Here is a 15,780-nt window from a genome sequence, read left to right on the forward strand (position 1 = left end):
TCTCCTGCACTTTTCCAGGAATCAGAAGGAAAAAGATGACCCTCACGCGGGAAGCTCCACTCAGACCTTTCACAAAGTCGTGAGGGCATCAGACCTTGAGCAGGAATATCTGCAATCAGGAACTGCAGAAATTCTCCTCTACGAAACTCACGATTATTCTTGTGACAGTTTAGAGGGATGGTTTTTTGCATCTTCTTTCATGCTATGTTGCATGTAATTTTTTGGTTCTGTTTTTTTAAGAACATCATCTTCCAAATAAGCTTATAGACACATAGGGATAACTGTGGGCTTTGCTCTATGCTTTGCATTTCAATAATGATTGCTACAGTATACGCTTTAACCGCTCTGCTCCCTCTATAACTTGTACACAGTTATAGGTAGTGTTGTTGCCAAAGCCATCATGTGATTTATTGACTCTCCACTGGGACAAGGGGGAAAACAGATAGAACTTTGTGATTTTATTATAAGGAGACTGGGTTAATATTTCTAGGTGAAGCAAGCTACTATACCGAGTTCAAACATCTGAAGAGGGAGGTTAAGAAATCCTGAGTGTGGGGTGTAAGGATTATTCTGTCCTGGGGCAGTGCAGACGTCGTCTGAGGCGGGGAGCAGGAGAAGAAAGGAGACATTGTGACCCAGTTCCAACACCTCCTGTGTATACAGACGGAAGTGCTTAGCCTGTAGAGGGACACGCGCGGGGGAAGAAATAGGAGAGAATTACAACATGGCACTTATATAAACAACACCCCAAATGATATAAAACATTAAAGAAAATTTGCACAACATCAAGCTCGGAATTTTTATAAAACATAAATATTTGGGGGGGGCTAAATGTGGGTTCATGTCACTACATAAAATAAAGATTTAAAGCTGCAATGTTCCACATTAAAACAACACACGCAGGCACAACCCCCCTGAAAACAACATTTATGTTTCTTATTAGGCAGAAAATGATCACATGCCTTGTGCTTTTCAAGATTATGATTGCATAATTATGTGAAAACATGAAAATGGATTCAATTAAAAACCTTTAAGATTCAATTTAGGGTTGGTTAAGAGAAATATGCAGCTCTCCCTCAACACAGCATTGAAAAGGTTTAACAAGTGCTGCAGCAAGAGAAAATGGCACACACAGGAGTTGGCCTGAGGCTGCTGTAGAGCTGCTGTGTGCAGCGCTGCATTTACCCTGGGTGTGCACCAGTGTCACTGTCCATGACTCTGTTTACCACAAAAATAATAAAAATACATAAATAAATTCGTTGAATTAAAAATTCAATTCATTAACAGAGAAGTTTGGTCCTGAGTCATCAAAGCTTTTCAACTGTGTTTAACTGCAAGGTCACGTTTATGTCTCTCATGCACAATAGATGAGCTTAAATGCTTGGCTGAACTGCAGCCTAAGGAACATATTGCACAGTGACTGAAATATTTTAGTCCCTAGCTCAGAAAGAAGAAAAAAAGATGCACAAAAGCTATAACCTCCAAGAAAATACACTAGCATAGAGACCTGTACAGAGCCCTATTGAATTAGAGTGACTGACCACAAGGCAGCACACCATCTGTCTTAATTTTGGATTTACTTGAGTCTTACTTGGCTCTTCCCAGAGTAGAAGGTGCAGCACTGATGGATTTCTTTTTAAAAGCAAAGCCTAAACCTTTCAAAATCAAGAAATGTAGAAGCAGATTAATTTATTTTAAAGCCACATCTTTCTAGCTGCACAAACAGACCTTGAAGTGAATATAAAGATGATTTACTTCTACTTTAAGCCCTCTTTACCCTTGTAGACCAAAATAAAATGGAATTCATGTAAACAAGAAACAAACTCCTTAGCTTATTTTTTCATGGGTCTTTCACATCATAGATTATCCTCCCTGACTTCTTTATTTATTCACATATGCATTTCTTGTACCTAAACCTAAAGCCAGAAGCCAGATACCTCTCCTCACCCACAGCAATCTGGAAGCCTGGAACTATGTGTTTTAGAAGTGCTATGTTTATCTGTGTGTAAAAGAATAGCAAAATGCTGTGTCTTCAGCAGACCTTTCATACACCCTCACTGTTACTTCCAAAAGAACAGTCAATTGCTTGCCTGGAAAAATACCTGTCTTTCTTTGCCAGCTGGGTAAAGGTGCTCGCGACTACTCATTTCATACGAAAGTGCTTATTTGCACCTGCCTGAAGTTGCACAAATATGCTAACAGATGCAAAAACAGAAGCTAATTGAAAATTTGTCTCTTAATCCTTATATGTTCAAATATCCAGGAAAATAACTCTTTTATTGAAGATGTTCCCCCCCCACACGCTTACAACAGTTGAATACAAAAATTCTCTGCTTTTCTTTTCTTGCAACCGTTAACATTTAATCCCTACTTGCAAGTTACAGTTTGTAGCTTTTAGTTCTCTTCTTAAGAATCAGTTTTTAAGAAGGTGATAAATACCACAAAGGAAAATACCTGATGCAGAGGTAGATTGATCTGTTTAAGGAGAGCTTTCACTGCCATCTGGAGCTCATACAAGAACAATTGAGTAGGGCAGTCTGAAGTATGATCCATACTTTCCACAGATTCTGAGCCAGAAAGTGTTTGGATCCATTCCCACTCATCTCTGTATGTTGAGTCAAGTTAAAATTAGAAATATAACAAAAGTTCAGTGCGCAAGCAGGAATTCAGTCTATGTGCATTTGGGATCTGTTGATAGTTTAATCCTCATATAGCAAAACATTCTAAACTTGTGCAATCCTGATTGTTTGTGGTTAAAAATCTAACTTTGAAAAGTTTAATTTTTCTAGCATATGTACATCAGACTGAACATTCCTTGCAAACCTCTGAAAGTCCAACTGCTTTTGAAATATTCCACTAAGGCTTCTCGCTCCAGGTTTTCGTTTTCACATACTTCATTCCCTATCTACCACAATGTTTTAAAAAGCATACATTGAAAATAACAACAGTGACAATTAGCAGGAAGTTTAATTTCTGTGACAGACTCTTTTGTACTACTGGAGCCAAAGAACTTCCTGGCTTGCTCAACATATATCCATTCTAGACCTGATAAACATGGGAATCATCTTTCTGGATCAAATCCTTAATTCACCCTGCCCAGTATTCAGTCTTGAAAAGCAGCCAGCACCAAGCATTCAGGAAAAAAAAAGGAAACCCCACTACAAGATGAGTAATAGATGTGGTACAGTTTTCTCCTAAATAAAGATCTGATCTTAAACTTCAAGAGTCAGAGATTTTTATAAACCCTGAGGCATTATGCTTCGTGTTCCTTCCAAAATTTTTCTTAGTATTAACCATCATGTCCTGGATATCCGTGTTAGCCATGTAGATATCCAGTTCCTCTTTCCTCATGCAAAATTATCAGCTGGTTGCTGAAATGATATGGGATTAAAAAGCTCCAGAAAAAAGCCAATAAAGCGTGTTGCCCACTAGGCAAGGGCTAGGAAGTGCAAATAAATGCACTTGCCCAATAGATAAGGGAAGCAATGGACAAAGGGGAAAATGGCTCTCCCAGAGCACAGCATTTCAACAGCTGATAGCGTTTGTCTTGTTACGTGTTTTCAGTTGCTGTATGTTTGCTGTGGATTAGATCGGGAAACCAGATACTACACAAGAGAACAGAGAGAAAAATCACCAACACCAACAGCCCACGGTCAGTGAAAATCAATAGGAAGGGTGACATTGAATTCACTGGAGACTGAATCAGGGCTGCAGGCTATGATCTTCCTAGCAGATATATGGCAGATCATTACCACTATGCAGAATTTGAGCGACCACAGACTGCTATCCTTAGAAACCAATGGGCTTATATGTATGTATTCTGGATCAGCATTCAGACTGCTGGAAACACACAGATGCACCTGTTTAGTTCAGCGCTGATCTCTGATGGTACTCACCCGAGCCAAACCTTGCTGGCAGCTACAATTTTGCAATGGCAAAATTGATCTAGTGGTTAAATTTGATCAGTTGTTTCAAACTTAAAACAAGTGTCCTCTCTCTACATATATGTGTGTAACTAGGTATATATTCACTTACTTGGAGACATTGCTGTTGTCTCGGATTTTAACGTGACACAGGACATTAGGCAACTTCTGCAACACAAGCACTTTGATTTGATCTACAGAACTGCAGAGTTTAAGGTAACCCAGATACAAGCCGGGAGGGAGGCGTTGCTGACTTCGTTTGTGATAGGAAAGTATGTCCTGTTTAAAGAGAAACAGTCCTACATAAAAATCTCATTTTTTTTTCCACATAAACGGAAGAGTTTAGGATCAAAAAGCAACAAATATTTTTACAGCCGTCTATTTGTTTCAGCAGTGTTCCCAATTCACAAAACATTTAAGCACATGCTCAAACATATAAATAATCTCTGGCAGTTTGGATGCACTTGGACAACTTTCTACTTAAAGCCATACCCAGGTTCTCTAACCTCTTCATGTCATGCAGGAATTGGCTCTAAAAAAACTGAGGTTTCAAACTTCTACAACTATAGTATTTAAACTAGCTTAAATAACACCCACCTCTGCACTCCTGTCTGGTCATTTCAGCAGTGAGCTGGGTCAGGGAACTGATTCAGCTGAAAACAACTCAGGAAAAGGAGCAGTGGTTTTTCAGCCAGGGCAGTTCCCTGTTATGCGTTTGGTATATAGCTACAGACGTGGAGCAGAGCAGCATTGGGAAAGAGCTGTCACCTGGGCTGCATAAGCCAGTACTGTCACCAAAGAAATGCGTGTTCTGCCTACAGCTCTTGAAAACCTGTTCTTTATCACCTGCTGTCAACAGGAGGATCTCAATGAGCATGGGGGTTGGTGGGTTGCAAAGTTTAATTAATGGCTGCATTTTCTGAACAAAAATCGTTGTTGATAAACAAGTAGAGCTTAGAAGGAATTACTAATGAAGGCACATTTGCTGAAGCCAGGAGACATTTTTAAGCCTATGTATAGCAGTCCCCAAAACTACCCTAAAAATTATGTCTGCTGCCATCCTGAGAAATGTGTGCTTCTGCAGTGGGCGAGGATTAAGACACCTGGCTTTATGCCTTTGCTCTTGGAACCATCAAATTATCTGCCAGTGCTATGCTTGGCTCTGACCAATGCAATTAGACCCTCATTTTCACAAGCACTTCACGAACAAAATACCCATTCGATGATTAAACAAGTAATACAAGAAAGGGTGGGCATTAGATAGGAATGTGTAAACCATTAGGGGAACATTTTTTCCACTAGGATCTCTATGGAAATCTGATCAGGCCTGTATTTTGGGTTTCCTAATATAAAACTTTTGCCCAGATTGACATTTTTCTACACCTTTAACACATTTTAATACATTAAATCTAACATAGATAGGTAAGTTTTATTGTCTTTTGGAAATTTTTTAATGTTTCTAAAACCTGGTAATGTATATTTTGATTGCTTGGCAGTTTCCGGTACAAAAAGCACAGTTTCTGCCCAAGAAAGTGCCTCTAATTCAAAAATAAACCACAGCAGTCATCGTCTAGTTGAAGTTACTAAAGAAGGGACTAAGACAACGATTTGTCTTGTAGTGTTTTGGGTAACTGTGCAACTGAGTTTTAGAGAGATTGGCTACTGGCATTTTGTGAGAATAGGTTGCCGTTACCTACAGAAAACATGCATTAATCTGTATGTGAGTGATCTACGTTTGACATGAGATCATAGATACTCTGATTCTTGAAGGGCTGCAAACCCACAGCTCTCAATGATGTTAACTGAACTGACTATACAAAGCAACTTCTGAGATCAGTCCTTACCTTGGTATTTTTCTAATGGTGAAGTCTAGGGGCATGTTATATAGAGGTTAAAGGAGGGTTATGGTCAGTAAAGAATTCTTTAGCAACTATACCAGGCTCCAAGGAACTCTGAACCCCACAGAACAAGTTTATTAAGTAGAACAGTAAAGTTTTAAACCTAGATTTAGTGTTCAAGGTTGGATGGAAAAATCTTATGGAGTGTAGAAATTGTAAGTGTCTGTATAGGTGCTTAAGAACATCCCAGAGAATTTAAGAGGGTTTTATATCCCTTGCTACAGAATTCTATAGCATGGTTTCCCGAAACTGATAGAAACTGTACTATTCTCTTCTAGGGCTTTGAATTAATTTCTTTAGAATCTCATGGATATTTTACATATTAAGGATCTGATCCCAGACCCACTGGAAGTAATATAAGTCTTTGCTTTCAATGGGAGCCTTGCCATTAATTTTACTGGGCACTGGATTAAGGCCTAAAATTCTACAAGACTCTTCCAAAAATCAGGGCTCTGGCACAGGCTTTACAAAAGCAAATAACATACAGTAAGAGAAGCAAAGCACTACCTGGATTGTTATAAGCAAGATGTCTAATGCTGTTGGCTCCTCTGGAGTTGAAAGGGATTTCCTCTGGCTTTGTAGTTTGGATACCTGCATCCATTTGCCATTAAAAAATGAATAAAGACTCTCCACTTCTCTTATAGTAACTATCAGTATATTGCCATGTCGATCCTTGATTGGCTCATAAAAAACTCTGCCTAAGTTGTGAGTTCCCAGCAAGTTCTAGAAAACAAGCAAGTTATAAAATCAAAGTTATTTATCTCATATCAGGAGAGTGGTATTTTCTGAAATTTAACTTTGTGCTCACGGACATCAGTCCTACTGACTTCAATAAAAACCAGACACACAGTGTTTCTCACTCCCTTGCCCTCCAGTCATATCACTCAGTACAAAAGGAAAAGTTTTTCCCTAGGTTGTGCTTGTGGATTGAATTGTGGATCCTCCAATGTATTTGGCCCAGCGGTGTTTAGCCCAACATTTAATGGAGAACATCAGAAAGACTGTTACGACCCAATGCCTTCGTAAAAGGAAACACTGCAAAGCAATTAACTTATTTGCACAGAACTCCCTGTTTTTGCCTAGTCACATAAAGATAAAGGATGCAATTTTCAGAAGCACTCAATGTCAGTCTAGTGGTGATTCCTTTGGTATCAGTGAAGCCCTTCTGATTTGAACTTACTGAAGAGCTAGGTGCTTATCTTAACCTCCCCATAACCAAGTGTCAGAGATGATACAAAATTCTTCTGCTACCCCCAGATAATTCGTATTGGACACTTCAAATGCTTTCCTTAAGGCCATTAACTATAATCTCCATTTTCTGTTCTCTGTTTTAAAATCATTCAGATTATTTTCAGCAAAAAAAGCAAAAGGCCCTCATATCTGTGTTGAATGTAAATAATTCTGGAGCTAAACTCTGGGTATGTTTGTGAAGGAACACAGAGGAATTTGAAGAGATGTGGACCCTTTTCCTTTTACTTCAGATACCAAGAATGTGCTAGACAAAACCAGCAGAAACTAACAAACTACCAGGGCAAAGCTCTCCAGGAAAATATGTGAGGATTAAAGAAAAGTAATTTTAAAAGCCTCCACATAAAATACATATTTTGGTCAAAATCCTTTCCTCACACAGTCAGGCATCTGCTTATAGGTGCAAACACACTCAATCCAGTGACCAGCCACTGAAGAGATTCCCAGATGTCTTAAAGAAAAATGCCTAACATTTAAAATATGCTCATTACTTTGCGACTTTTCAAGAGATCTACAGTGAGCTGGATAGGGATGGGGGTAGTTTAAAATGAAAACTTGAATTCACAATGTAGCACATTGTATGTTTCGGGAAGTGCTGTGCATTAACTTAATGACATTGTAAACGGATAGATTATCCTGAGTTTATTTATCTGTACTTAGCAGGCAATATTTACTTATAAACTGTATTATTAAATTGTTTATAAACTCTAGGTAGTCAGCACAGTGACTGCCCTTTATGTGGCATAACTTAGCTATTTTAGCTTTATGTGTCCCTCTCCAGGGCATACTGTTGATGTCAATTAGCACCTCCCCTCTTCTTTTTCTAACTGTTCTGCCTTTTGAGGTTAGCCTCCATAACTGGTTGACGCAGGGTGTTTTGAGTACACATTTTGTATTAATCCATGTGTCCACAGGTGGGACAAATCACTGCAGGTAGATGTTAGCCATCTAGTTGTCATAATAATCCCTGCAATATATGCATGTGCCTAGATGAAAACAGAGAGTCCTTTACTGTCACTGACTGTATATGTTGAATGGGGTTCCAGCACAGAGAATGGGGGTACCTACTAATATGAATATGTGACTAATTCTTATACTAAAAGAGTTTTGTGTCTGTTTAGCTTCACTTGTGTTTTGTTTGCTTTAGCTGTCTGCTGGTAACAACAGGCAAAGTTACAGTCCCTGTTGTCTCTGAATCTACTGATCTAGTCCTTTAGCAGCTGTGTTGTCTCTGATCTTTTGCATTCTGCCCTAAATTCCTGTGGAGTCAGTCTATTAACTGCCTCAATAAAACATATTCAACCATATAAACTTTATTGGGATCCTTCCATTGGTGGATCCCATTAGGCCACACACCATTAGAGGTTGGCAGGTCGGTGACAATCCCTGTGTTCATCAGGGGACCAAGCTAAAGAACAAATGTTAAGGACAATAAATTTGCCAGAAATTCAACAGAGCAATGTACCAGATGGACACATTTGCTATATCTCCATGCTTCAACTCTGCTCTTAACATCGCTGGTAGCAAATAACAACACAATGTTGTAGGAATCTTGGTTATCTTACAGGGCAGTCCATGCATACTAGCAACGGTCTGTTAAAGGCGATCTGCACGGAGGGAATGAAACTGAGCTAACCAAAGGAGTACGTTCTACCTAAGCTGGGCTAACCACACCAGAGGGAACATTCAGCAGATAAAATTAAAAGTTGCTCTAGTGACAGCTCAAAAGACTGACAAGCAGCTGCTGCTTAACACAGGTGGTCCTCCAATAAAGGTACAGCAGACTGGCATTCCATATATTTCGGGATACTTTGGGGAAATCAGTCCAGGCAGGTGGTTGCCCAGGAAGGCTACTCTCCTGTACAGCTTTGCCAAAAGATGTAAAACAAAGCCCACATGGATATTCTTAATAATGGCCACGAAGTATCTGGCTCTCACAGCTGCTATAAAACCTAGCTTATTGCAGTGACTGGCAATAACAAGAGGGGTGGCTCTGTGGCTAATACATGAGCCAAACAATATGAAGATCTTCATTAATTCCATGACTGTACCAGAGATTTTTCTGGGAAGCTTTGGTGACATTCAAACAAAAGGTAGGAGAAACTGAGGCCTGGATAATTTTTCTGTAAGAATCATGCACACATCTTTTTTAAAACATATTTTCCCACAAAAGTAAAAATTTTATAAAAATGCCTGCCTTCCAGCTAGAGATTTGCTGCTATCATGAAACCCATTCTTCAAAACCTTTACAATAAATGTCAAAATGTTCTGCTGGAGAAACTGATTACTATTTGCATAGCAAATAGTGGACCAGACACAGAAGGGTTAAGTGGCCTGTTCAGTACCACTCAGGTCGTACCTGTAGCACAGGCTGGAACGGAACCATCCTGACAGTCACTGCTACGCCTTGACAGCAAGATACGAACAGTGCCCGTAGTGCTGCTGTCCCTACCGCTGTGCTGAGCGGTCAGCACAAGATCTATGCACCACTTCATCTCTCTTAGTCTCTGTTTCTAAGGGTCCAAGTAGGTCTCTGACTGGTTCTCTGCACAAAGGTACATTTCACCTTTAAAATTTTGGCAGCTCAATTAAGAACTTAATGAAAGATTAGTTTTTATTTCCCTGCTGACAATCCACAACGGCATAGCCTTCCTGTGTGTCAAACAGTGTAGTTCTGCCCTAGAAGCTGTCCTTGAGCAATCTGCAAGCCATGAGTGAATCAAGAGTACTATTCTGGCAACTTCAGCTGTCGACTTGTCCTTGCTGTCACATGGACAGAAGCTACCTACTGCCGCAGGTTCCCGTATAGCACTCCCTCGTGCTAAATCCTACCCAGAGGTTAAATGCTTCATAATTATATTAAAAATTAATAAAGAATAGGCCTTCTAATAGGCTTTTGAGCAGCAAATATTAGGAATATAACTCTTGAATTCCCAATCGGCAAACCCCAGGCTTATCTGTGGTCATTATTTACTGGTTCATATCTGTTTGTTTCTTCATCTGCCATTATTGTTTCTTTCCTTTACTTTCCTACTCTTTACTTTTAATGTAACTCCTTCCTTCCAGCTGGCAAGAGAGGCTCAGTAGCTCATTTCATTGTAGATGTTACTGCTGCTCCAAAGAAGAGACCAGTGGGGAGTGGTGAAACATAGGACAGCTGGCAGCACTGTCCCTTCGAGATCAGAAAGTCACTAAGTTAATAGAAATATGCGATGCAACCAACCTGTAGCTGTGCTGCTGCTGAAAGCATCTTTTGCCTGGCTTGAAGTGCTGTTGATGAGGACACAGATATAGACATATTCTGCCTTAGCCATCTGATATCATCCCACATGCAAGACAACTGCAAAAATATAGCCAGTTCCATCAGTTTTTGTTCTCAGCATTTACAAAAGCAGAAATGAAACTAAACGCATTATGGACTTGGAAGGATCAGTAGATATTGCTCATTTTGAGTGTCTGTGGATGGCAATGAGTTGTCTAGATAAACACAAAACAGGTATTGAATCAGACACAGAAGTTTTTCTGTAAACATCATGCACCTATTTCAGTTCCTTTTAGACTACTGTGTAAAACTGTTTTACTGTTCTACTGTTTTCTGGTAGAAAAAAATAGTGTGAGGATACCTTGAATGATGGCATAACAATAATACCAACTTTAAAACTTCCAGTTACTTCTTTAGGCTTTTCCTCTAAGTGTTCATGAAACCTTTATTACCCAAGTAGCAATCATTTATGTAGGATCACACATTTAAAAAAGCTAATCGTGCCACTGTCAGTGACCCAGTCAGAATTTAACCCACATAAATGGTTTGTGAAAATTGCACTTTAACGTGAGTGAAAGGTAAAGCACTTCATCATTTAGCTTTTTAATGACATTATTTCATATATTCAGAGTGATGAGCTAAGGCCTATGCACTGCTAGCGACAAATTTGTAGAAGCAATATGTGACATGAGGCTCCCATTACCTTTGTGAACCACAGGAAATCCTGCGTAACTGAACTACTGTGAGAGTCATCGATTTCCACAATTGGGATTTGATCTTCATTGGTTACTAACAAATTGTCTTTGTAAAAAAATACAACAGATAAGTAGAGTCCCCTAAAGAAAGAAGGAAACACTGTCAAGCACCTTTCATGTCTGTTTGCATCATGCCAAATTTCAGTCAAAGCATCATAGATGTTAAGTTCTGAGGAGACAAACTGAATCATCTGGTCTTAACTTCTGTGTTATCATACATCTTCAGCCAGTGAATTCTGAAAAATATTTGGGAAGCTTATCACTTTAGATGATGTGAGACTACAGGAATCAAAGAAATTATGAATCTATGCGAGCCTCTGTCATCGGTTTTAGTAACAATTTTGCCAGAGTAAACAGTACACAATGGAGGCTTTATGCCTCCACTGAAATCAGAAATTTTACCAAAATTTTTATTATTAATGGGCTTAGTTCTGCCCTCGTTTGCTTCAGAGTAAATGTGAAGTAACTCAGTTGAAATCTGGCAGGTTATTATGGATTTACATTAGTGTAATTGAGTGTAATTTGGCCAGCATATCTGCAAAACTGTTTATAGAGATCATTCCTCTCAATATTTACCCTTGCAATTAGTTATATATGTTAAGTAGTTGCCTTAGGGAATTTAAAGGCTCTGGAGACCTCTTCTGAAAGAATCAAACTCTTATCAAAATACAAAGGCAAAAAGGCAAATTGAACACTCCTGGCAATGAAAGAAGAAATAATCCACCATACGCAACTTCCATGTGCTAAAACAAATTTTCAAGGCGGAGGGTTGTTTGGGCCACACCGGGTTGCAACCCTAGCTAAAGAGGCTACAGAATTCTAGATGTGTTGCTTGTTGCCAGTAGTCTATTAAAACATGTTATCTGAGTCCTGCATTTTATATTATTAATGAAATAAATACAATAGTTTCATTACTGAGCAGCAACCGGGGCAGTACTTTCAAGATATCTCAGGAACTGCCCTTTGTGTTTGCACAGAATATTTCACACTGTTACAATTCGAATCCATTTCCAACAGTAACACTGAAAAGGTTCTATTGATTCCAGTAGGAACTGGGGCATTATTTTCCTGTCAGCTGCACCAGTCTTACATGTAAGTGATTTAATCAGGTTCATTCTGATTGATTGCTCTTTCTTTGCTAGTGGAACCTTCACTTATATTTCTAAGGTGCTTTTCACTATTACATAAAGCAACAACTGCTTGCTAAAACTCAGACTGTTTGGGAGATTAAATGAATGACAAACCGTTTCAGAGTCTTCACAAACTTGTTCGATGAATGGAAAAGGTGCTTCAGGCTTCTGGAAACGGATTGCTTGCGACCAGCATTCTGTAATTTAGAACTTTCTAAAATGGAAAATAAAAAGCAAACCAAACCCGGCAGTTAAGTTTCAGTTAGTATCTCATAAAGAACCTTTGCCTCTTGAACCACAATACTGTATTTCAGTCAGTGCCCACTATATTGCTTTCAAAAGACAACATTTAGAAACATGCTCCAATACAACCTTTTACTTGTATTTTCATTATCTTAGTGATACATGTCAACAAATAATTTCCTCACTTGCAGCAAACTCAGGCTTGGTAAAAATGCTTTGCTCCTTAGCAAAGTATAGCTTGAACCAGTACCATGTATCCTTAATGTTCTGAATGGGTATGAATTTTGCAAGTGGTCTCAAATACCCAAGAAGAGAATTGAACCATCAGTCAACATTTTAGGGTGTTGTAATTCCTCAGTTTCTGTCCATATACACGATAAGCTTCTAAGAAGTGAATAACTGGTGCCCTGGCAATCACTAACATCACGGTATCACCAGTCTAATCTAAGTAAAAGCTTTGATGAAACAAGTGGATTGACCCTCAACTTTCTCTGTATCACATTAAATGCACGTGCTTTTGTTTGGATCTTTTTCTCCCTGTCACAACAATTTCCACTCACCTGTATTGCTTCAGAGCTTTCACAGTTACATTTGCTCCCTAGTAATCTGGAATCCAAGGAAGAGGTGTTTAACTCATTTGGTCACTTCATGTCAAAGCTCGGACCTGCTGTGTGCCCGCAAGGATCTCTGGACCAGCTCTCAATAGAAGAACTGTACAAATTCAGATATTTGCCCAATATTCTAAAAAATGTGGTTAAATTTTTATACATTGTATTATTTTTCACTTCTGTGAATTTGACTTAATGTCTTTCCTTCCCTCGTGCACGGTCTGATTTTCCTTGTAAGCCAAAGAAAAATATTCCAGTGGGAACTGAAACTCTCAAGCTCTGTGAAACAGCTGTGCCCACCTGTATACCTGAAGCGGACTTTAGAGGGTATGCCAATAGATGGCAGTCAGGAACGCGCTGGATTGCTGCATGTATAATGCACTGTCAGTTGTTGTCGTGCACATATGGCTTTTAAAAGGAACGGGCGCTTAAAACTGTTCAGGATTTTTTTTGCATTGTCTTTTGCGACGTCCCTCCTGTTAATGCTGTTGTAAGAGAAACAGCAGAAATGTTTAATTTAAAAAAAAAGAGTTAATTCTTTAGATATTCACTGTGATCTGAAAAGAAAGACAAAAAGAAAAAATCTAACTGTGAAATACATCTCAGTTTTCCAGGATCTGACTTTATGTGGATGAAGCATGGCTACCCATCCAGACTGAAGCGCGAAACATGTTGAGGGACACCCTTCTCCAGTGGGGAAGAATATGACTCATGAGGAATTATTTGCTGAAAGCTGCTAATCAGTCTGCTTAGGTGCTTTCAGAGTAACATATTTCCCACTTACCTCCGATGCAAAATAGGAGGTGTCTATCTGTGTCTCCCTAGTGAGTTCTAAGTTTGAACATTTAATGAACATCTAAATTTGCTCCTGTCAAAACCCCATCTGTGGAAGTGCTCAACATATTTTTAAATGAAGAATAAATTTGCACAATAATTTGAACATTGAAAACCAAAGAAAGAAGACACATTGTTAGCAATAATTACCACTCTGCTGAACAGCAAGTACAAAGAGAACAAGTTTCTATTGGGGTGAAATCATACAATTCAGATGTATGAGACTTATTAGATCATCAAATCTATTGTCTTTCCAGTGCAAACTTGTTCTCCATGGCGTATTCTCCAATGCACTGTTCAGTTTAGTTTGAACAGACTCATCCAAATCCATGACTGCTCCTTTAATGCAACTGCTCTTGGTTTTCTTTTCCTTTTAAAAAAATTCATTTGCTTTTCTATCCTTATGTCCTCAGATAATTTTTATTTTACTGTGAACTTTTTTCAGTATATCACATTAATGTAAACCAAATGCTACATGAAAACTCCTGTCTTACAGTTTCCTTCTTCCAAGGTTAAGACCAATTTAGGAATACAAATTCCATTCTAATTATGCAATTTTTATTTTCTTCTATATTAAGGATGGAGGGAATGGAGGAGGAAATTGCTGAAGGCAAAGCAACATAATTCTGAGTAAAACACCCAGAGACTGCAGCATTAAAATAAGAGGGCACATTACAAGTGAAATATATGTTATTGGGCTATTCAGTGGCTTGGGTTTAGTCCACAGCTTTGCACAAGCCAACAGCAAAAGAAATAATGTAAAACTAGATGGAGACTGTAAACTCTCCTACATTGCTGTTTGCTTTTGTTTTACAGCATAGTGAGTCTAGAAGTCAAAAACCATGGAGCTGAGATCAGAGGATAATTTGGATCTACAGGAAATGGAACTTTGTCTGTTATTTAATTAACTAATAAATAACGGAGAGTAACCTTTATAGAAAAGCACAAGTAACAACAAAAGAAGCTTATATTAGTTAATGATACAGCAATAGAGTTGTGAGCTCTTTTAATAGAGGCTCAGGAGCGAACAAATAGTGTCGGAGATTAGAGAATTTGCAGTGATTAGGTTTAGATCAGAAGCATTCAAACCTGGATTGAAGTAGGCAATTAGCTACAAGTGTATATTCACAACATTAACAGTTTTTCTCTCTTCAGGTAGGACATATAAATGTTTCTTTGCAGTTCATTTAAATACAACAGATACTTGAAAGCAACATGAGTTGGAAGTGGAAGAATAAGAACAAAGTTGCATGCCCAGGCTGCTAGTATGCATCTGGGGTCTGTGCTCTAGAGGAATGTCTGTTATGCTGTGCCATTTCTCTGAGGAAGAAGATCATCTGGAATTCTTCGTCCTATCACTAGACAAGTGGGTGCCTCTCCTCAAGTGGGGCAGATGTGAAGTAAATAGAATTACCTCAGTGCAAAATTATCTGAGATGCTAGCCCCACGAATCAGGCAGCCTGTGGAACAGCTAAATATCATTTAGGGTGACCCTGCATGAGGAAGCCAGTTAGCACAAGATGAGCTAGATCTCACTGGAACCCTGGTGGAGGGCATGAATGGGGTTTAGAGTTTTCACAAACTGTGTAATCTTATGAGAATACATCAAACAGCTGGAAACTTCCAGACAAATTCAAACTCAATTTAATGCTGCGCATTTTTAGCAGTGCAGACAACTGACACTGGGATAATGTGCATGGAGACATAATTCCACACAGAAGTTAAAGGCATAAGTAGTGGTCAGGCACCTCAATAGCTTGAGGCCATGATAGATTCTGTATTACCTCACCTCAAGGTGGGATGTCTTTCAAAAGAAAATTCTGTATCTCATGAAGAAGCTATCGGCGTGACAGTCATATTACTGGGCGTATATTTTGGA

General features: G+C 38.9%; 1 protein-coding gene across 1 annotated transcript in view; it reads right to left on the minus strand.

Moving 5' to 3' along the window:
• Positions 1-15,780, minus strand: part of ANKFN1 (ankyrin repeat and fibronectin type III domain containing 1) — a 70,090-nt gene that overhangs the window by 17,408 nt on the left and 36,902 nt on the right. The window contains exons 8-14 of the mRNA XM_075111325.1: positions 12,331-12,430; positions 11,035-11,167; positions 10,293-10,409; positions 6,329-6,544; positions 4,036-4,202; positions 2,455-2,605; positions 510-678 (exon numbers count right to left, since the gene is read on the minus strand). Coding sequence (XP_074967426.1) covers positions 510-678; positions 2,455-2,605; positions 4,036-4,202; positions 6,329-6,544; positions 10,293-10,409; positions 11,035-11,167; positions 12,331-12,430 — 1,053 coding nt within the window. The remainder of the gene's footprint in view (positions 1-509; positions 679-2,454; positions 2,606-4,035; positions 4,203-6,328; positions 6,545-10,292; positions 10,410-11,034; positions 11,168-12,330; positions 12,431-15,780) is intronic.

The sequence above is a fragment of the Phalacrocorax aristotelis genome, chromosome 16, assembly GCF_949628215.1.
Source record: "Phalacrocorax aristotelis chromosome 16, bGulAri2.1, whole genome shotgun sequence".
Classification (NCBI taxonomy): Eukaryota; Metazoa; Chordata; class Aves; order Suliformes; family Phalacrocoracidae; genus Phalacrocorax; species Phalacrocorax aristotelis.